This window comes from Xyrauchen texanus, chromosome 34, assembly GCF_025860055.1.
Source record: "Xyrauchen texanus isolate HMW12.3.18 chromosome 34, RBS_HiC_50CHRs, whole genome shotgun sequence".
NCBI lineage: Eukaryota > Metazoa > Chordata > Actinopteri > Cypriniformes > Catostomidae > Xyrauchen > Xyrauchen texanus.
In genome coordinates, this window is record NC_068309.1 from 16633615 (window position 1) to 16656687 (window position 23073).

General features: G+C 41.1%; 1 protein-coding gene across 1 annotated transcript in view; it reads left to right on the top strand.

Moving 5' to 3' along the window:
• The window catches only part of LOC127627321 (ephrin-A5-like), a 72529-nt gene that overhangs the window by 44568 nt on the left and 4888 nt on the right, over positions 1 to 23073 (top strand). The window contains exon 2 of the mRNA XM_052103668.1: positions 14511 to 14803. Coding sequence (XP_051959628.1) covers positions 14511 to 14803 — 293 coding nt within the window. The remainder of the gene's footprint in view (positions 1 to 14510; positions 14804 to 23073) is intronic.

Here is a 23073-nt window from a genome sequence, read left to right on the forward strand (position 1 = left end):
CATTTTAATTTTAAAACATTCTCTTAAATTATGATGGCTTGCTTTCCAGCTTTAGGTGGGGGGGCAGTGTGCTGGCTCTCAGCCCTGCAGGGTGTGTTGGCTGGCTGGCTGATTGAGGAGGCTCTGACAGGGCCGCTGAGGGTCTTGATGAACTGGGCTGGATGGGGGAGATTGAGAGCACCAGGTGTGTGTGTTGGGGGGCTGACCACGGCATGCTTGGCACTCTGAAGGGGCTCTATGTTTAGATGTTACATTACTGTACATGTGCTGTATTTTTTGGAGCTGCTGCGTTTGTTGAAGGTAAAAAATGCTGCCTTGGACCACCCTCTCTTTCTTTCTTAGTGTTACTCCAAGCAAGGTCCAATTTTAGTTGTATATTTTTTTGCAGCTTTGACATTTTTAGCAGTTGTGCTTTAATTAGCGTTCTATGCTATAGATATTAGACAGTTTGCACAATAAAACCTCGATGGAGTTGCATCTTTAAATTCATCCCCTTTAAACCATCGTGGGGATGAATTTAAAGATGCAACTCCATCGAGGTTTTATTAGCCATAGCCATACAAATTCAGACAGATTTTTGTGCCTCGACTCATGCTGTTTTTTGAAAGTCTAAGCCATGAGTGTTGGGTTTTTAAGACCCAGAATTTTGCATCTCAATTCCATTTCATTGCACTCACTAGCTGGTTTTTAACACAAGAATGTGCCTTATTTGCCCCATTAAAAAAAAAATTGTCTAATTAGGGTTCAGTGAACCCAAAACCAGCCTCATTTTACAGCGCTTCATGACGATTAGTCAACTAGTCATTCAGGCAAACTACAGACTTGCTGATTTTGAAAATATATTGTTTTGCCCCTAACCCCTAATGCCTTCTTCCCCCACTCTTTACTCTCATTTCATATGGTCTCACAGCACTATGCCACCCAGATGATAGATTAAAGGTGTTACTTCTTGAAAACACCCTTGTAAAATTCCCACACAGCACTTTTAATAGGACATAAACAAAACATGTTGTGCTCTGGACTATTATAAGTCACACGTAAATCAGCGAGTGAGCATTGTGGACAATTAGCATGGGTTGTTGATTGAAGCCAGACTTTGTTGCTTGCTAACTGCCAGTTCTCAGCTTTAATTGATTCACCATTTTCTTGATTGGGAGAAGAACGGCTTCGCCCAAGGCGCTGTAAACCAACACAGGCTGACCAAGATGCGGAATGGCCCCTCTGGGAAAGGTCAGCTCACTAGCCTGCTGTAGGAGGCAGGGTTATGTTTGCTTAGATGTTGGTAGACATCGACTCTTACGCTGCTCGTTCTCGCTTGTGCTGTTGAGCTGTTGCATGTTTGTTTTACTCAACAAATAATTTGTTCTTCTTTGCTGGGCTGGTTTATCTGTTGGCTGTGCTAAAAGCACTTCCACTCCCATCAAGATGGTCAGCGCTGTCATTCTATTCAGTCTCTTCTAAATATGAAGGTCTTCATTAATAATGGGCAATCCATGACCTCTGACCTTCGGTTCTGACCTCACATGGTCTCAATGTTGCATTAGGGCCACTAGAGTATATTTAGTCCCAAGCGCTCTAGTCAGTCAAGTTATTTGAGATTGCATCTACTCAACAGTATTCAGTTGCCTCAATAATACACTCAAGGTAATGAGTTTTTCAATCTAAAGAAGTGTTATTATAAAAACAGCCTACCAGAGAGGAAAATAAATGGACTGTGAACAAATTTATATTTTTATAGAAAGAACACATAAGACAACACAGTGGAAGTTCATACAAAGGTCAGCTGTCTGATCAGTGTGTGTTTGTGTGTGTGTCAGCCCATGGGGTTAACCATAGGATAGCCCTGTTGCCTGATGAGTGATATATACCACACGGCACTCCACTAATAACAGCGACAAGAGAGTAGAAAGATTAACCTGTAGCACTGTGAATACATTCCACGTATCAAACATGTTAGACAAGAAGCAATCTCACCCAGACCGATAGACCCATTCTCACTAACTCATGTTCCCTTTCTTTTGCTCTCTCTCTCTTTATCCCTTTTGGACTTCAAATGTATTTGGACACTATTGGACACTTAAGTCACACTTCGTAATTTATGGATTTTATTGCATTAGATATCAAAGTACAAACCAAATGGCATCGGCAAACAAATGATGCTAGAGCTTTCCTCAAAACATAATTCTGAGCAATATATCTATTGTTCTATAACTTTAGACCCAACAAACATTTTGTGTTAAACGTTTGCTTGAAAAGTGTGTTTGTGCTATATTTCTTTAAAATATACTAACCGGGCACTTCATTAGGAACACCTGTACACACTATTCATGTGATTGTGTAATTGGCCAATTGTGTGGCAGCAGTGCAATATATAAAATCAGGCAGATACGGGTCAAGAGCTTCAACCATCAACCATCAGAATAGGGACAAAATGTGATCTCAGTGATTTAGACTGTGACATGATTGTTGGTGCCAGACAGGCTGGTTTGAATATTTCTGTAACTGCTGATCTCCTGGGATTTTCACGCACAACAGTCTCAATGGTGGCAAAAACAAAAAAGATTCAGTGAGCGGTAGTTCTGCAAATGGAAATGGCTTGTTGATGAGAGAGGACAACAGAGAATGGCCAGACTGGTTTGATTTGACAGAAAGGCTACGGGAACTCCAATATCCCCTCTGCTCATTTGTAGTGAGCAGAATAGCATCTCAGAATTCACTCGAACCTTGAGACGGATGGGCTACAATAGGAGAAAACCACGTTGGCACTTTATTGGGAACATAATGTTCCCAATAAAGTGCACAGTGAGTGTAAATGCATATTGGTTTAATATTTTGTTAGATAATGCAGATATATTCATACATTTTTAAGTGTGTCCAAATACTTCTTAGGGCCAATGTATCTTCCTAAACCGAAGCCTTTCTTCTTTAATCCACTGTTGAAAGTGCTTTGCCAATGTTTCTGAAATATAGACATACCTCCCACAATACCAATATGTTTTTAATGTTAGAAGCCATATATCTAGTCTCCTCAAGAAAATCTCACATGGAGCATTTTCCATGGGAAACTCACAAAGAGAGGCGGCTCTTATATGCTTTCCCCCTTCTTTACCTTCATCCGTCTTTTGAGGCGTTTGCCAAGCCAGCACAGCTTGAAGTCCTGGCAGGCCATTGTTTGTGTGTGTGATGTTAATGCTTCTGGGCAGACATTCTTTTGGAAGGGGTGAATGAGTGATATCTGAGGTGCTGGATGATGTACCATTGCCTCCCTACTGAATGATGGGACAACTGTGCGAGGGCTGCTCCACTGCTGCCCTGAGAGTTGTAACATGAGGAGGAGATCCTCCATCTGTGCCACTGAAAGGCCTGGAGGACTCAAGGCTTAGCTGACCTACTCCCTTGGGATCCTTGTCAGTCATTGCCTCGAGTGCCCCCTACAGGAAGTTGTAAGCTGGTGCGCTGATAATTTCACTCAGTGGCCACATTGACTAATAATTTATAATATGAAGAGCCATGCCCCCTCAGGTTTTTGAGCCAAGAGGATTTTTAATGCAACTTCCTGAAGAAATGTATTAATGAGTATTGTAGTTAAGCAATGTTTTTCAAGTTTTCACATGTTTAAATTTGGTCAGTCAATTGAAGTCACACCTCTCACAGACCACTACTTTGATCTTAGATATTAGCCTTATCCACCATTTACATTCAGCACATCTTTTTTTTTCTCTCTCCATACAGTAGAATGAAGGGTGACTTAGGCCAGCGTTCTTTAAAACCAGAAGAAAGTCATGCAGGTTTGGAACATCATGAGGATGAGTAAATATGGACAACTATAATTTTGGGGTGAACTATCCCTTTAAATTGGAAATTCTGTCATCCTCATGTTGCCCCCCCCCACCCAAAACCAGCCTCATTTTACAGCGCTTCTTTATGACGATTAGTCAACTAGTCATTCAGGCAAACTACAGACTTGCTGATTTTGAAAATATATTGTTTTGCCCCTAGTTTGCTCCCTAAACTGGAGTTGCATCAAAAGTGCAAAGAGCAAACATACGTATACATGTACTTGTATGTTAGATTGGAAATTGAACCCAGGTCCCATTGCAGCCTTAACAAAGGCATTATCACTAGACTTATCACTTTTCCCTCTTATTTAGGTAACCTCTGAGATTTAAAACGAATAAAAAAAATAGGTGCTTGACACCCCTGATAATTATGCTCCTTTGTTCTGAGGCCTTTATATTTGGCTTGTTTTAATATTGTTGCCCATTTTCTTCCTTTAATTTGAAAATGAATGCCAACGTCAGCGAGTTCTTTTGATTTAATTGGCTTCCTCTGGAAATTCTTGTGTGAAGAGCCTCCTTCATTTTTCATTCCATTGTTGAGTATGAGGAATCTGACCTTGGGATGAACCAACTTTAATCATAACCTCCAGGAGACTACTGCCTCACGGTGCCCTGCCTTTCTTTCGACTCCGGTCTGCCCCGGTCATCACCTATCACCCTCTGTTTGAACATACAAAGAGAAAAAGCACAGAGAAAGAGGAAGATTATCGTTATGGGAGTTTTGTTGCGGGACTTGTTCCGATGTTGCCGTGTGCCATGTTTGTGTAAGTAGCCCTGATAGATACAGCTAATGAGCTTTTTTTTATCCTAATGGTGAATTGGCATACCATTGTGTGGCTTATTGACCAGCTGGCCCATTGCTCTTCAGTCTCATGAAAGAAAGAGTGAATAAACACCAACATTGATGAGTTGTTTGTCTGTTATTCACTCTAATGGGGTCAGATCTCTTTATAATTCACTGAAGCTCATCAGATAGACATTGGGAATGAATGGCTAATGTGACATTTGATTTTAGGTGCAGAGTAAGAATATTATGTGACACAATGTTGCTGTGGATTCAGACCTCACACTAATTGATTTTTCTGATACACACATAGACTCTATTTGCACTCTATTTGCCTTGGGTGTTGTTGTCTACAGTGGGCTAAATTGTTGTTATTTGGTCCTAAAACTTTTGACATAAGTCTGTGGCCCTGGGAAAATAGCCATTTAGTTATTTAACATGATGGGCAGGTGACAGTTGATTTGCTTTGACTATAGGACCAAGTATGCTAATTTAGAGTTTAGGTTAAGACATTGAATTACGAAAGCTATTTTCCCTTGATCCTAAATTCTGAACACCCATCTGGAAAAACTGTTGGTGAACTAAAAAAGAATAATGTTCATCTGATTGTTTTTTGCCAGTGCCCAATGATATTAATATTATGATATAATAAATTATGTAATTTTTCTTTCAAAACATTGCTCTGTTTGAGCATACCAACCAGCCTTACACAGTGTGCCTTTCCTTACACAGGGTGGATCCTTAAAATGTCTTAAATTCAGTTTTCAGAGGTCTTAAATTTGGGGGCAGAAAGACCGGAATCCTGATGTGACCTAATGTGATTATCAAACTTCACAAGAATATGATTTAATTAAATAAATGCATGTGCTGCATCCTTCAGAGTGAAAACGGGGCACTGTTGTATTTTCTCCAAGCATGTGAACTTGTGAGTGTTTTTAGCTGTTGCGGGGCAGTTTACAATCATTAAGCAATATCGGAAATTTATGACAAGCGATCACTAAAGATCAACTGTTGTTGATGCTGATATGGTGTTGATAAAATATGACAATGTTTACTTTAAATTGTTTATATTGTAATACATTGTAGATTATTGTAGGAGTGCACATTTTGTATCCCTAATTTGTTTGAATGAGCAACTGGAAGCGGTGAAGCGCAAACATTTCAAAATAAGAGTCTCCAGTGTATTTCAAAGTTAAAGTGTCTTTTAAAGTTAAAATTTATGCAAAGTTTCATACATAAACTGTATCTGGAATTGAATTACATTTGGACTTACAGCCTCTGTCTGGCCCTCCCCATCACAGGAAAGTAAGACTAAGAACATTTAATATAGACTACCAATTTAAAAAAAAAACATATTTGCAGATTAGCTGGCTTTCAACACATTATCAAATCAGCACAATCAAATATCGGTCGACCTCTAATTTGTATTTATTTATATAATGGCACATAAACCAGTCCCCTTTACAAAAGGCTTCACTTTGATGTTGCGCTGCTAAGCGCTACGGGGGGAACAGCTTTCGCTGTGAGCCGAGCTGAAATAATGTGTGGAACACGTCAATGAACATTGACCGGAATTTATAGCCTCGGTTGATGTAATCATTAGATGCACCTGAGGCCAGGCTATAAATGTATACGTCACCAGGTGTCGTCAGAAACTCTTTTTTCAGAGCGATTCTGTTTCTGTGTGTTTCACACACCCTGTCAAAACTTTCTTTCCTCTGTTAGGAGATAGAATCAGTTAGGCAGTGTGCAGTGAATGTTGTTCTATTTTTCTCTTCTGTTTAGAAAATATTATATATATATTTAAAAAAAAGAGAGAATGACTGAAAGCAAACGGTGCGTGTTCCTCTCTTCTCGCTCTATAGCTGAAGACGGCACACATCAGTTTTTGCTGTTTGTTTGGGGGTAAGAGCACGCTGCTCTGCGTTGCAGCAGGGCGGTGCGAGCGCTGCGATTTGCTTTAACAGGCAGAGTGCGTCGTGCTCGCCTCGCTTGCTTCCGGAGTCAGCACTCATGAAAAGATCGTTCGTGGGGCTCGTGCATGGATTTGGCTGAGGAGCAAGAGACGGGTTGATACCTTTCTCTCACTCTCTCCCCAAACCCAGCTGGTCCTTCACATGATCTCGGCTGCTCCGACGCTTCTCGGATCATGAGGTGGATCGCAATTCTCTTCCGCCTCCGAGCTTCCGTCCGCGATAAAAAAATATACGGAGGAATTGCTCGATGTTGTTACTCGTGCGGTTGCCAGATTGGACTGGCCACGCGAAAAAGAGACCCCCAAACGCTCCAAATTAGGGGATAGATTTTATCTTCCAGTCTAAGAAAGGGAACGCCTCATGGGTCCCTTCCCTTTCTTTGATAACCTCCATGAAGAGCTTTTTCTCTCATGGAGAACCCCTAAAAAAAAAAAATAAATAAATAAAATATATATATATTTTCTTCCCGTGTTCACATACCCTCGACGTCATTATATTCGACTATCGTGGGTGCTGAGGCACGGGGTATTCAGTGATGCCGCCGGTCGAAGAGACGCTTGAGGGCTATCTCTGCCGGGCTCGGCATCGTCACTTAGAAGCCCTCTCTCCCTCAAAGCCTTGTAGGACAACCTCCACTTTAGTGGGAAGGGCTTATCAAGCAGCAGGTCAGGCTGGTGCTGCTCTGCACACTATGCTGTTTTTCAGGCGTACCAGGCTGACCTCCTGGACGACCTGAGTGTGGGTTCTGCGCTGACAAGCAAGCCTCAGACCCACCTCGGTCCTGACTGAAGGGAGGCTCAAAAGCAAAGCGTGGCGAGTCGTGCTCCTCCTCCCAGGGATTGGGGACAGTCTCGCCGCCTCGCCAGCCCTCAAGCAAGACCTCAGGACTATAAATTCTAGTAAGAGAAAACCCTGATGGTCTTGCGCCTAGATTAGGGGTAGCTCCCTCGGACGGGCGCGTGCTTCACTTCACCCCTCCCGTACCCCTTCGAGCCCCTCCATTCCCGCCACCTCTTGGTGTTTCGGGTTGCAGAGGCTTCGTCAAAATCGGGTGTTTTCGCTGTTCCTGCATTTTATTCAGGACGCGAAACACCCGACAACCCCTCAACAGGAAGTGTTAAAATATAATACCCATCTCAGAGATCCTGGCAGCGTGGAAACTTCTGCCGGATATGTTCTTTTCTGTGGGTCTTATAAGGGCGTCAGGATTTAATTCTCTCGCCGCTTTTCCGTGTTTCAACGGCGTGTTCTCACTACCGTAAACCGGATTTCTTTTTTGTAAAAAAAAAATAAATAACTCAATCTCCTGGTTAAAGGGGCCATGGTGTGTGTTCCCCTTCCAAAGAGAGAGTTAGGTTATTACACTAAATATTTCCCGTTTCCCATGGAGGGTGAGGGGTGGTGTCTGGCTTAGATCTTAAAGCTTGAACTACCCGTGGGTGTTCAAGTCCAAGATGATGCCTGTCAAGACGGTCGTGTCTCAAGCCCTACAACTCGTTTGGCTGGTCACCATCGATCTTATGACGCACTTCTATACTTCATTTAGAAGTTCTGCCACAACATGGAAAGTTCCTGAGGTTCACTTCCGGGGCTAAGTCTTCCAGGGTCAGTTTCTTTCACTCAGCCTAGCCCTTTTTACCCGCACATTCACAATGCATGATGTAGCCTGGCTCCTTGCGACTCGGGGCATCTGCATTCTGAATTACATAGACAACTGGCTGATCCTAGCGCAGTTCCAGGAACTGGCAGTTCAGCACAGGGACATCGCCTTAGCTCATCTGTTTCTCTGGGGTTGAGGCTCAATGCCAAGAAAAGCCGCCTCTCTCCCACTCAGAACACTGTCTATCGGGGCATCGTATGGAGTTCAATCTCAATGCTGGCACAACTGTCTCCCGCTAGGATTGAGTCCATTCAGATCACCCTGAGCAAAGTCAAGCTAGGTCAAGGTTGCACTGTTATCAGTACCAACGATTTCCAGGTCTCAGGGCTTAACGCGCCCACGGTGATCCCTCTGGACCTTCTGCTCATGAGACCGCTTTTGTTGTGGCCAAAAGCCAGGGATTTCTTCCAAGGGTCAAAACCCCTGGGCTAAATAGGGTTACGCTACTCAGGCTTCGCTCCCTTCCTATGTGGTTCAGACCCCGGTTTTCTGCCTTGGGTCCCACTCTAGGTGCTGCTCTTGTCGCAGACTGCTAATCGACAGACGCCTCCCTGATGAGCGGGTAGCGGCCTTAAGTGGTCGCCCAGCTTAAGGGGATAGGAGGGTCATCAGCTCGGTTGTCACAGTCTCTGTCTCGGGTTGATGGCTGTATTTCTGGCCCTGAAATACCTCCTCCTGAGGCTGCCATGTCTTGGTGCAGGTGGACAATACAGCGGTAGCCTCTTACATAAATCTTCAAGGAGACCCACGCTCTTGTCAGCTGTATTTCTGACACGCCGGATTCTCCTTAGGGCCCAGGGTAAGCTCCTGTCACTCAGGTCAGTTATATCCCTGGATGCCCGTGATACGGGAGCAGATTTACGGTCCAGACAGGAAATACCAACGGGGAGTTAAGAACTCCACCCTAAGGTAGTAGTTGCCCAGAGTTCGCCAGCAAGGGTTTTTGCCTCTTACTGATAGCACCGCTGGCCAAACAGGGCTTGGTTCTTGGAGCTAATCTCTTCCCTCGACGGCTCGCCTTGGGCGATTCCGAACAGGAAGGATCTTCTATCTCAGGCACAGGGCAATATTTCATCCCTGCCCCAAATTGTGGAATCTTTCATGTTTGGCCCCTAAGGGTACCAACTGAGGGACACAGGGCTCTCTCCTGAGGTTATCGAGACCTTTTTAAATGCCGGGCTTTTTCCACTTGGAACAAGTTTGGGTGAGATCTTAGGGCAGAAGAGACATTGCGCTATTCATTGCTTCTATGAATAGCGCAATGTCTCCTCTACTTCTCCCTGAAATCACCCAGCCCCCTTGGGTCTGGACGTTAAGACACATACATGACCCAGAATGCGTCTGTATGTGTTTCTTCCCCGGTTTCTCTGCTCCCGGGAGTCTTGGCAATGTTCACCAGCAAGGGTCTTGCCTCCTAATAATGGCGCTGCGATGGCCGAACAGGATATGTTTCTCGGAGTTAATTCCTCTCCTCGACGGCTCGCCTTGGGCGATTCCGAACAGGGAGGACCTTCTCATCCTTGAGGTCATCGAGAGCATTTCAAGTGCTAGGGCTCCTCCACTTGGAACTGATCTGGGTAGATTTTACAGGGCAGAAGAGGACCTCTTCGCCTCTGTTGATAGCGCAATGTCTCCTCTACTTCTCCCCGAGTCGCCCAGTCCCCCCTCGGGAGGGGCTGAACGTAGAAACGCAAATGCGCCTGCATGCGTTTCCTTCTGCTAAAGTTCTTATTACAGAACCAGCTAACTGCCAGTTTGCTTCAGTTCTGGATTTTCTGTAGAAAGAACTGTCAGCGGGCACTTGCCTCGCCACTGCCAGGCTGTATTTGGCCACTGCGGTTTGCCACGGCTTGGTGGGCGGGTGCCCTCAAAGAGGCATCCTCATTATTGCCCGGGCCTACGAGGCGCAGGGTCCAGCTTCGCCAGTAGGTTTCAGGGCGCACTCTACCAGAGGGCACTCCTCCTCTAAAACCTTGGCTAGAGGTCTCCCTCTGCAGCAAGTTTGTGATGCGGCAGGTTGTCCTCTCCGCACACATTCATTAGATTTTTATAGTTTGGATGTTTTGCCAATCCGGGCTCTTATGCCCTTGAGTCGACATCTCAAGCTCATGTCTGGACAAATTTGTGATGCAGCAGGCTGGTCCTCTCCGCTCACATTCATCAGTCTTTATGACAGGTTTGTGTTGCGATAGGGTTCTCTTCACACACATTCATCGAACTTTGTGGGCTAGATGCTTTGCTACTCCGGGCTCTTATGCCCTTGAGTTGACATCTCAGCCCATGCCTAAACAAGTTTGTGATGCGGCAGGTTGTCCCCTCCACACACATTCGTTGGACTTTTTTAGTTTGGATGTTTTGCCACTCCGGGCTCTCATGCCCTTGAGTCGACATCTCAGCTCATGCCTGAACAAGTTTGTGATGCGGCAGGCTGGTCCTCTCCACACACATTCATCAAAATTGAATGGTTTAGATGTTTATGCTACTCCGGGCTCTTATGCCCTTGAGTCGACATCTCAAGCTCATGTCTGAGACCTCTCACGTTTTTGTGAGTACACTGCACAACCGTAGGGGTCCGGACAGCCCCAAGTGCGGCGGCGTGGGTATTATGTTCCTCGTAGCGCTTAGCAGCGCAACATCAAAGTGAAGCCTTTTGTAAAGGGAACGCCTCGGGTTACATGTGTAACCCTTGTTCCCTGAAAAAGGCGGAACGAGATGTTGCGCTGCTTTGCCGCACTGGGACGTCCCAGGACTGCTCTTCAAAAAGAAGTATCTGACGACACCTGGTGACGTATACATTTATAGCCTGGCCTCAGGTGCATCTAATGATTACATCAACCGAGGCTATAAATTCCGGTCAATGTTCATTGACGTGTTCCACACATTATTTCAGCTCGGCTCACAGCGAAAGCTGTTCCCCCCGTAGCGCTTAGCAGCGCAACATCTCGTTCCGCCTTTCTCAGGGAACAAGGGTTACACATGTAACCCGAGACGTTTTAATGTGACATGTGGAAAACATGTATTGAGTATTTTAAACTTGCATATAGTCTACCCTGTTTTAGTGATAAGCAATGTTAAGGCCATGTTGAGTGTGTGCCCCTGCCTGTTTAAAAGGACGTTTTCTGTGAATCTAGGTTTTTTTTTCCTGCTTCGACTCAATTACAGTATGGTATTCCTCAAGGGTCGCTCTTAGGACCCTTGTTATTTTCACTGCATATGCTTCCTCTGAGATGTATTTTTAATAAGTACAGCATATCTTAACACTGTTATGCTGACTGTTATGCTGACAATTCAGTGAGTGTAGACAAGAACTGTTCGTCTGAAAACGCCCCAAATTGCTTCAAAGATATTAAACATTGGCTGGCAATCAATTTCTTACAAATAAATGAAAGCAAAACCGAAGTTCTGATTTTTAGGTTCCTCATGTCCTACTTACCTGGCCTGGTTGCCCAGTTAGGTCCTTTGTCGTCAAATGTACAAGATCATGTGAGGAGTCTTGGAGTGATTTTAGACTTTTCAACAAGCAGATCAGTGCTTTTGTCAAGGGTAGCTTTTTCCACCTGAGATCAATCGCTAAAATAAAAAAATGTCTGTCCTATAAAGACTTGGAAATTGTGATCCACTCACTTATCACATCAAGGTTAGACTATTGTAACTCATTGTACATTGGTCTGCCCCAAACTGCATTATTCCGCCTTCAGCTTGTTCAAAACACAGTAGCTAGGCTTTTAACAGGGTCAAGAAAGATGGATCACATTTCTCCGGTTTTTGCATCTCTACACTGGTTTCCAGTGTAACTCGGGGTCGATTTTAAAATTTAGATTTTTGTCTATATGATCTCACGCCCCAATATATCAGTGACCTTCCCTTACTCCCCCACCAGAGCGCTCAGGTCTTCTGATCAACTTCTATTGAAGGTTCCTCGTTGCCGCTATAGATCTAAGGGTGACCGTGCCTTTTTTCTGATTGGTCCTAATCTCTAGAATATTCTCCCTTTCCATGTGAGGTCAGCTTCATCACTAGCCATTTTTAAATCTTCTTTAAAAACGTATTTTTGTTCTTTTTTTTTTTTTTTTTTTTTTTTAATAGATCATTGAATAGGTTGAAGTGGATTAATTCCTGATGTTGTATTTAAATGCTTTTACTTATTTTATTATGTTTTATATTTCATTTTAAATCGGTCTTTAAATCAGTTTTTATATATTTTGTTTGTTTGATCTGTAAGGCACTTTGGGTCAACTTCTGTTGTTTTTAAATGTGCTCTATAAATAAAGGTTGACTTAACTTGTTTAAGTAAGAGTATGTGATACATTATTTATTTTGAGATTGTGTTGGTTTGTTTTAGTATGGGGATATAGTATTCATTTTATTTGTTCAGGTCTTGGAAAAAGGTCTTAAAGTCTTAAATGTAATTTTTTAATACTCTGCAGCAACCCTGTTACAACTAGGGCTGAGTATCACCTGGTAGCTCAAGATACGATTGAATTGGAAGTAACAGTGTGCCAACTTTGTCGTGTGTTTACATGGTATGAATGCACAAATAGTTTAATATAAATATTGATACATGGCTCTAAAGTATCAATACAATATCATGAGAAAACGTATTGTGATGTATAGATATTGGATCGTATTGACACAACCCTACTTACAACATTACAGCATTGACTGAAAGTGGGGAAAGTGGTACAGAAATTACACACCTCACTTTTAAGAAGTATTTACATGTTACGCAAATAACTTTAAATGGAAATTTTGGGCTGGAAACTTTGGACTGTGTGATTATTCTGGAAGTACGTTGGAAAAAAATCTGTTTTTCACAGCTGAGATTTTGCATTCCATTCAGATGAATATAGCTCCCAAAAGTAGTAAACAATAGTTTTTCAAAATAGCTCTAAAGTGTTTGCAGACATTGAGCAGCGAAGATACACATCCACACACTTACACACCACCAAACCACTGCCAGGCCTTCCAAACCTACAGGGATGCTCCGTATTCCAGCATTGCATTTGAAATCCACATAATGATAATCTGATAGGTTTTGAGCTCCATCTGCTCTCAATAGTCTTTTATTGTCCATAATGAGTGGAAATCTTTGTGTCAGCTTGCCCAGCTGTGCTTCTGTCCGCAGCGGGATTGCAACGCTAACCTCACATTAGCCCTGGAAGCTCATCTTGCTCTCCCCAGGGTTCCTGCTGGGTGTCCACTGGCTCCAGCTCCTCTCCATCACTTACTGATCAACATCCCAAAAATTCCAATTAATTTCTTCATGTTTACAAGTCGAATTATTAGACCGCAATGACGTTTACTTACGTCACCGAACTCAATCTTGTGGAGTGATATCGGAACATTCTTGGTGGAAAAAAAATGTCATGGTGGCTCATCTGGTGAAAAGACCAGCTTACAGTAAACCATCATGATCTTCTGTGGTGGTCCTAACTGACTTATGCTGGTTTGGTGCTGGTCTATTTGGTAGACAAGCATGATCTTTCTGATGAAGCTGGTTGACCAAGAAAATCCTGCGGGTTCAGCTAGTTTAGAAGCCTGGCTGGGACACTTGCATAGCTGGTTGCTATGCTAGGGACCAGCATCCAAAAGACAACATATGCTGGTGAGCAACTATGCTGGTCTTTTCAGCAGCCAGGGAGATTGTGCATGTTAGTGGCTGACCTGAATGTATCCACCTCCGCTAAACTCCTCAGAAATCCAACCTTATATGGAGCCTAGGGGAGTATATGTTTTAAATTACTTCCTTGTCAAAATGAATTTGTGCACATTCTGTTGACATTCATGTTTGGTTAGATCCTCTTGAGGTCCTCTCAATTCACAATAAACAAGATGTAAGTCTGAAATAGTTGGCTGTTTGGCATGAGAGATGCACATTTTTCCCTCCAAAAAATTCCTCAGTGTGCCATAATTCAAGCTGTCATATCTCGCTCATGGAAAATTCATTCTTTCAGGCACATTTAAAGCATCGATGTCAACGACATGATTATGAATTTCTCCCGTGATCTTTAGTGAGCCGAGATTGGATGATTTAAGTTCTTTCACATTTGTGGTAATTGCCCTTAAATAAGTGGCTTCCTCCAGAAGTGGCCTGACTGTGAATTAGGATCTTTGATGGCTCGTAAAACATATGAATGAGAATAACTGCCTTGCTAATATTTCATATCATATAGATTCTCATTCCTCTAGTGGTTTGTTGTAGTGAATTCACTAAAGCCTCTTTCTTTCTGTCTCTTTCCATCTCATCGTAGGTTCTACCGAGGAGACTACCACATTGACGTATGCATTAATGATTATTTGGACATATACTGTCCCCACTACATGGAGACAGTCCCTGAGGAGAGGACAGAGCACTACGTCCTCTACATGGTCAACTATGATGGTTACAGCTCTTGCGACCACACGTCCAAGGGTTTCAAACGCTGGGAGTGCAACCGGCCCCACTCGCCCAACGGGCCCCTGAAGTTTGCCGAGAAGTTTCAACTATTCACGCCTTTCTCATTGGGATTCGAATTTAGGCCAGGCAGGGAATACTACTATATCTGTGAGTATGAAATTAACTATTTGTACTTGAGATCAACCAATATTATTATAAATAAGGAATAACCAAAAATGAATATTCTGTAACTCACCCTCATTTGTTTAATCTTAATATGACTTTCTTTCCTCTGTGAAATACAAAGGTAGATATTACACAGAATGTTTGACTCAGTCACCATTTACTTCCATTGCATCTTTTTTTCCACACAATGGAAGTAAATGGAGTCTGTTAAATTCTGCTTAACATCTCCTTTTGTGTTTCACAATGGGTAAAAAATGGTTTGGAACAACATAAAGGTGAGTAAATCATGACATAATTAAAAATTTTTGGCAAATTGCCTTTAAGCGTCTAACTAGCATGCAGTTGCAGTTATTGCAATTATCATATACTGTAAATGCAATTATTGTTGTATTTCTTAATTTTGCCTCATAAATTAAATACACATTAAACTACATAATTAAAAACATAATTTTCATTGTTTCAAGAGTTAATATTAGTATTTTTTGCAACACATTTTACACTGTAAAATCTAAATGGTTGAACTGATTTTTTAAGGCTATTGGTTTGCATGTTTTGCATGAGTAAAAATACTTATTTGGCTCAAGTAAAGTGAACTTAATTATTTATGTACAGTTTACTAGTTACAAATAAACTAAACTAAACTCATCTGTGATTAAAGTGTTGTTGTTTTTATGTAATTATTTAAAATTGAGTTGTAGCACGTCTTATACCGCATAAGGGAAATTATGGACCCTTGGTTAGCCATGTGGCACATTGGATTCTCCTCAGTTCCTCTTAAGTACTGCACATAAATCTGCACTTTTGTAAAGTACAATTTAGTAAAGAAGAATGACTTAAATTTAACAGGCTCCAAGTTCACCAAAGGAAATGCGAATCATTCTAATGATGACTTCACACAAATCAAAACAACAACAATAGTCATAAGAATTAAAACTATATTCATTTATTAATACAATTTATTATATTTCTCTGTAAGTTCACTTGTCTTGAACAAACATACATAATTTATTTAAGCGCAAGGGCTTATAGGTGTTCCACACAGCCACAATTTTCTACTTGATAATTTTGAGTCAGTAGATCTCAAAGTTTCAAGAACGTATATATTTGAGTTATGATTACAAAATGTGACATTTCAAGCACCGTTTAATTAGGAACACTTGATTGTTTTCATTAATGACAACTTTAGGGATTAGAGAGTAAAGGTAACTTCATTAAATGTTTTTAATGCTACACGTATTATTGAAAATGAATGAACAGTGGTATAATGGCTTTTCTGGATGCAATTTTTTAGAGACCCAACAAATGGAGCTACTGTATTTAGCGTTAGATCTGATATTAAGGAACCAATTGGTAGAAAAGGAGAAAAGTGTGACTATCGGTTAAAAACAATAAAATACACAATCCCTATCTCTAATTTGTCCAGCTGTAATTTGGATAGCAGTTATGATGTTTTGCATTTTGTATCCAAAACCTAATACTGTGCATGTTAAATAGATTTGTAAATTTGGTTTTTAGTATTTATGTGGGGGAAAAAATTGCCTTGAAAAGGTTATATCAGTGTCCTTACATTGGGTAATGCAACCCAAGCACTAAATTTAACGGTATACTTTTAGGACATATATCTGATTACGAGCATGGAGGAAAGGAAGTCATTGCCAAGTACAACTTTGTTTTTCAGGAGTCTTGGCAAACAGACTACAAGGAAAACATGAACCTCAGGGAAAAACATAATGACTCTCATGGTCTTCCTCTAAAGAGTCTTTGTTACAAACTCCTAGTCTCAGCTTTCGTTTGCTTGTGAGAGGGCTCTTAAAAACAAGCATCTAAACCTATGTTTTTACAACTGGAGTCAGATCCCTACAGGGCGGGAGTGGGAAGACAAAATAAGGCACAGGAGTGGTCCAACTGCTCGGAGTGCTAAGGGCTGAGATGGGTTCATTTATGCAGGCACACGCAGGAGATGTGGAGCGTTTGATTTAGTGGAATCCGACCTGATGATCTGACAGATCTCATGAGCGCATTAAAACAATGGGCATGTTTTATGGGATGCGAAAAGGGGGATGGGAAGAATGAGGAAGAGGGAAAGTGGTAGAAAGGAGATAAAAGTACATAGAGAGAGCAAAAGAGAGATAGGAATGCACAGTAAATGGCATTTAGGGGTTAGATCTCAGCAGGTGATAAGAATGTTTTGCATGATGTGGGTGTCTATCATTGACATTGCAACATAGTAAAATTGACTTTAAGAATAATAGGTTGGGAAGCATCTTCACTGAGGTGATGGCGCTGTCAGGTACTATGAGAGATTTACAGTTAATGCTAGTTGGAAAATAAGGTTTCATAGCGCACAGGTCTCTTTCCTGTCTGAATCAGTTTCATGATTCAACCATTATGGGCTCTCTTTCAAGAGAAGAGGAAGTTTCTCCATTTGTTCGGAATAACAAGTAAAGGGAACATAAAACAAATAATGTGTCAGCAATTAGTCTTTTCTGTTGAAACAGAAAAGAAGCATAGGATTTTAGATTAATTGCACAATGTAAACTCAAGTTGACTGCAGCTTTCAGTAACCTTGATCATATCAGAAACAATTACATTAATTGCAATAGTACATTTTTCAAATCAAGTTACGCTATATCTATGTCTTTATTAGTAAGATGTCTTGCAGTCAGAATGTGGTAGACAGAATTTCTTTGTTAACTAGTGTGGTGGCTAAACATTTTGAGTGAGGGGTCGCACTGAGAGAGCAGAGGTGTGACACCTGCAGTCCCAGTGCTGTCAGTCAGCGAATCCGTCCCGCTCAGGAAGCGATCGGGGGGGATCAGACGGCCCGGTCCTATAGGTTAAAAGTGAACATGCTCTGATGACTGTAGTTGATCTCAGAATCCCAAACGGCTCAAAGCAGCATGTTTTTTCAATATGGCCGATGTGGAAGTCTGATCTTAATCTCAGAGGATAGAAATCCAATTTCAAGGGAGGGTTTTTAGTCCACCTCTCCCTCCTGTGTGAGCGGTGCTAACGGCAGTGCAGACTGTCTCATATGAGCCCACATCAAAAGACCAGAACTGCTATTTGTAGTCTAGTCCCTCCATCTTCATAATACTGTAAGATAAACCAAAAACATTCCCACTATGCTTAAAGCACAGATATGATGTGTTGCTTTGATAAAAATTCCATTCTTTGCAGTTTTCTTATAAGTGGCCTAGTCGGTACCTTAGCCAAAATTATTCGCTGCATTACAAAGCGCTCACAAAGCACTCAAGAATGCACGAGCAAAGAGATAGATTTGAGTCTTATCTCAAAGAGGTAGAATCAATCATTCCCTCATTTATCAGACTTCTCAGTTACAACACATCTGATCTCTCGACCCATAGCTGGAATAGTGGTGTCTGGGAGCTTTATTGCCCCTGGCTGCCTGCAGCTCAGGTGGATGACTACACAGGGATCTGGTGTCGGCTGTGTGGGAAAGGAGACATATATGAGCAGCTCGGGCCATGACAGTGTAGAGTGTCTTTGAATAAGCAGAGTTGGTGTAGAAGTTTAGTCTTAATATCTGCCAATGAGAGGTAAGTTATGCACCGCATTCTGACAGCAATAGAATTGTGATGACTGACAGAACAAGAGTTGTCATATAAGTCACCAAATTAAATCGTTATGATATAATTGATACTGTTAATTATTGTCTCTAACAATGAAAATGATTCTCTTAATTAGTATGTTCAAGTTAAAACATCTAAACTTCCTTCAGAATTGTTTGAGATAATAAGAAATGCATTTAGAGAATATTTCTTGATTGACGTTTATTTTCTTACCCCATTGGTGAATTGTTTTTCTTGTTTTAAGAATAACGCTCAGTAAATTTTCACCGATATTTTGCTTAAAACCACATGTATATTTATATAAAGTATTTATATATCAGAGTGGCTACTTGCACTTGGTGTAAATAGCACCTGCCACACAGTGTAGCAAGTTGCACATTTTCATGCGGACGACCTGGGTTCGATTCCACATTTTGTCCCACTTTTTCCCATTCTGTTTCCTGTCTTCACTCTCTATATTTCCTTTAATACTACTTATAATAGTAAATAAAAATTTATATTTCTGATTTCCTTGCAGTAGTTTGTCACAAGTGATGGTCAGACAGTTAAATAAAAGGTTTGATCTGGGTAAAATTTGCCATGGTTTTACTATCCATATTGTAGTAATCATGTATTTTTGTGGAAGCCATAATTTTAATGCAGTTAACCAGGGTATTGGTACATAAATATGATGGTAATATAGTAATCATGTTTAAATTTGTGGTTACTATGATTTTACAACAAAATACCATGGTAATACTATGGTTAATGTAGTAAAACCATGGATAATTTAGTAAGGTAAGGCAAGGGTTAGGGTATACATGCCTCTACCTACATACAGTATATATTCCATAGGGTAAAAATGTACACATAAGATACAGTATATTGTCCTAAAACAAGTCTTACCATCTTTTGCAGTTTTGCTTCTCAAGTAAATGTATTTGTTTTAAGGAGGTTTATATATTATAACTGTAAATGAAGGCAAAAAATACTAATTAAGAAAGTACATTTTTGTGATGTATATTAAAATAAAGATTTGTTTAGAGATTTTAAATTAGAGCATAGTTTTTCTTGTTGGAAAGATTTCATGGCATCATACATACCTTATAAAGATAATGCATTTACACTCACTGAGCACTTTATTAAGAACACCTGTACACCTTATTCATGCAGTTATCTAATCAGCCAATCGAGTGGCAGCAGTGCAGTGCATAAAATCATGCAGATATGAGTCAGGAGCTTCCGTTAATGTTCACAGCAACCATCAGAATGGGGAAAAAATGTGATCCCAGTGATTTGGACCGTGGCATGATTTTTGGTACCAGACGGGCTGGTTTGAATACTTCTGTAACTGCTGATCTCCTGAGATTTTCACGAACAACTGTCTCTAGAGTGTATAGAGAATGGTGGCAACAACAAAAAACATCCAGTGAGTGGTAGTTCTGCAAATGGAAATGGCTTGTTGATGAGAGAGGTCATCAGAGAATGGCCAGACTGGTTGGAGCTGACAGAAAGGCTACGGTAACTCAGATAACCACTCTGTACAATTGTAGTGCGCTGAATAGAATCTCAGAATGCACAACATGTCGAACCTTGAGGCGGATGTTCTACAACAGCAGAAGACCATTTCTGTCACTTTATTAGGGTCATAGTGCACCTAGTAAAGTGCTTAGTGAGTGTAATACACCCTTTGCCAACACATTCTCAACCTTTATATATTGTCGTTAGTATTCAATGCCGAGTTCAAGGTTTCGATGTGCAGCCGATTTCTGAAGTTTCCAGTCAATACAGGGATTCTGCTCCAAACTAGACCAAACTTGATGAATGAGCCAAAAGCAATTTTATCCAAATCAAATTAAATTAAATATGCTTGCAGGACATGAAAAAGTTTTTATAAACCCCCAGTATGTCAGTGTAGACAGCATATAAGCACATTGATTTAACCCAACCTCTTCTTGCAGTCATGAGGTTGTACGGATGAGAGGGGAGATGGCGGGCAGATTAAGTGCAGCTGGAGACCCCACACAGCAGGAATCATTGGGGTCAATGCTAGAAGGGCCATGGTGCATTATGATAACTAGCTTAGGGATGAGCCAGCAGTTAATGAGGAAAAGAGTTATAATACTTTTCTAAAGTCTCTTGTTTCTTTTTCATTTTTTTACTGGCAACAGATAAAAATCCTGTTTTAGCGTTTTCTTGACACTTGCATATCAGTTTAAAGTCTTAAACAGATATATATTCCTTCCAGCCAATAGATATATAGTGGCACCATAGAGTATTTGGAGACTTTTGGGCATTTAAGTCACACTTAAAATGTCTGAATGTCATTGCCTTAAATTCAAAATATCAAACCAAGTGTCATCTTTTCTGCTAGAAGCTTTCTTAGAACTAACTTCACATTAATTAGCAATTACTTTTACCCAAGTGGTCAGCCTCTCCCCTCTTCATACAGTACATAATTTTAAGTAAATGTATGAAGTCAGTTCCCATCTAGTTCACGCAGGTGTCCAAGCAGAGTAAACACAGGTGCAGTTCATCGCATTATCTATGAACATTTTCCACTAAGTTCGACAACCAGAAAGTGTTGAAATACGTTTGAACAATATATCAATTGTATCATTTTTAAATCTATCAAATGTCACGTTTAATTGTTTTGCTTTAAAAGTGAGCTTGTGTTATATTTTGAAAATCAAACCCTCTAGGTTTAATATTTTATTATATAATGCAAAGATGTTTAAAACATTTTAAGTGTTTTGGAAGTGTTCAGATACTTTTTGGGGCCACTGTATATTCCTTCGGCAAGCCAATATCACAGATTTGTGAGTGGAGGAGACTGTAAAGTTCAGTAGTTCAATGGTGAAATGGCCAATAGGCTGAACAGAAGTCATTTGTATCATCACAGCTGATTACAGAGCTTTTAGTGACAGGTGTGGCTTTCAGCCTGTGATCTGTCATTTGCAGCTGTTGATGTTATTAGCCACCAATACAGCTTTAAGTAGAAGGTGTTGATGTATGTAGTGACCAATCAACGTCTAAGAGGCTTGTGGAAAGGTCACGACCAGTAGACTTAGAAAAGTAAGAAGATTTTTCATGAATTTGCAGTGCAGAAAAGTATGTAAAACCTGTTAAAGGTGTCTGTGCCCAAAACAGAGAGTTCAGTATATATTAGCTGCCAGTAAACAAATGTAAAGGTGAAGAACAATTCCTCATCCCACCACTAATGGCTAGTCACAAGTATTTATTAGTTTATTAGTTTTACCTTTTCCAACTGTCCCCCCTTTTTTTGTCTACTTGGAAAAAATTCACTGTAGAATACATGTGCACATCAGTGAAAGCAGCGCCTCACCAGTTGAATTATCAAGATCATATTTTATTGGCTATATGGAAATTGCATTTTGTGCAAGCCATGCTCATTACATCGAGGCTTTAAAGGAGGGGATTTATTGAAGTGTATTGCATTGCACATTACTTAGTCACCTTTACATCCAAAGTGATCTGTATGAAAAATTCCAAGCCTTTTCCACCCCCTCACCCCTCGGTCCTCATTTGCTTCGGCTCCTGACAGTGGCAGATTTCATTGCGTACTGCACAAAGAGAGGACAGTGGAGAGCGAGGCTGTCAATCAGAGGACAAATTGAGAAACATGGCTCATTGGTAAGATCACAGGGAAACAGCATATTCAGTGTAGCACTGAAATGAATGCTAATGGTACATCCCAAAGAGTCATGTGCCATTGGAAGCATTTAAATTATGCTTTTGTACTGTATGTAGACAGCCATACATTGCTAAAGCATGTAACATTTGAGGATAAATTGAAACTAAGTTTGTCCACAACAAATTATTCGGATTAGAGATAGAACAATAATTGTTTGACATATACAGTCTGATATATACACCGATCAGCCACAACATTAAAACCACCTGCCTAATATTGTGTAGGCCCCCCTTGTGCCGCCAAAACAGCGCCAACCCGCATCTCAGAATAGCATTCAGAGATGATATTCTTCTCACCACAATTGTATAGAGTGGTTATCTGAGTTACCATAGACTTTGTCAGTTCGAACCTGCCATTTTCTGTTGACCTCTCTCATCAACACGGCATTTCAGTCCAAAGAACTTCTGCTCACTGGAAGTTTTTTGTTGTTGGCAGCATTCTCCATACACTCTAGAGACTGTTGAGCGTAAAAATCCCAGGAGATCAGCAGTTAAAGAAATACTCAAACCAGCCCGTCTGGCACCAAGAATCATGCCATGATTGGCTGATTAGATAATCGCATGGATGATTGTTGGTGCCAGATGGCTGCTTTGAGTATTTGTGTAACTGATGATCTCCTGGTATTTTCACACACAACAGTCTCTAGAATTTACTCAGAATGTTGCAAAAAACAAAAAACATCCAGTGAGGGTCAGTTCTGCCGATGAAAACACAACAGAAAGAGGTCAGCATAGAATGGCCAGACTAGTTTGAACTGACAAAGTCTACGGTAACTCCGATAACTGCTCAGTACAATTGTGGTGAGAAGAATAGCATCTCATAATGATATTCTGAGATGTGGGTTGAGGCAGTTTTGGCGCCACGAGGGGACCTACACAATATTAGGCTTGTGGTTTTAATGTTGTAGCTGTATATGTACAGGGTTGGGAGGGTTACTTTTGAAATGTATTCCACTACAGATTACA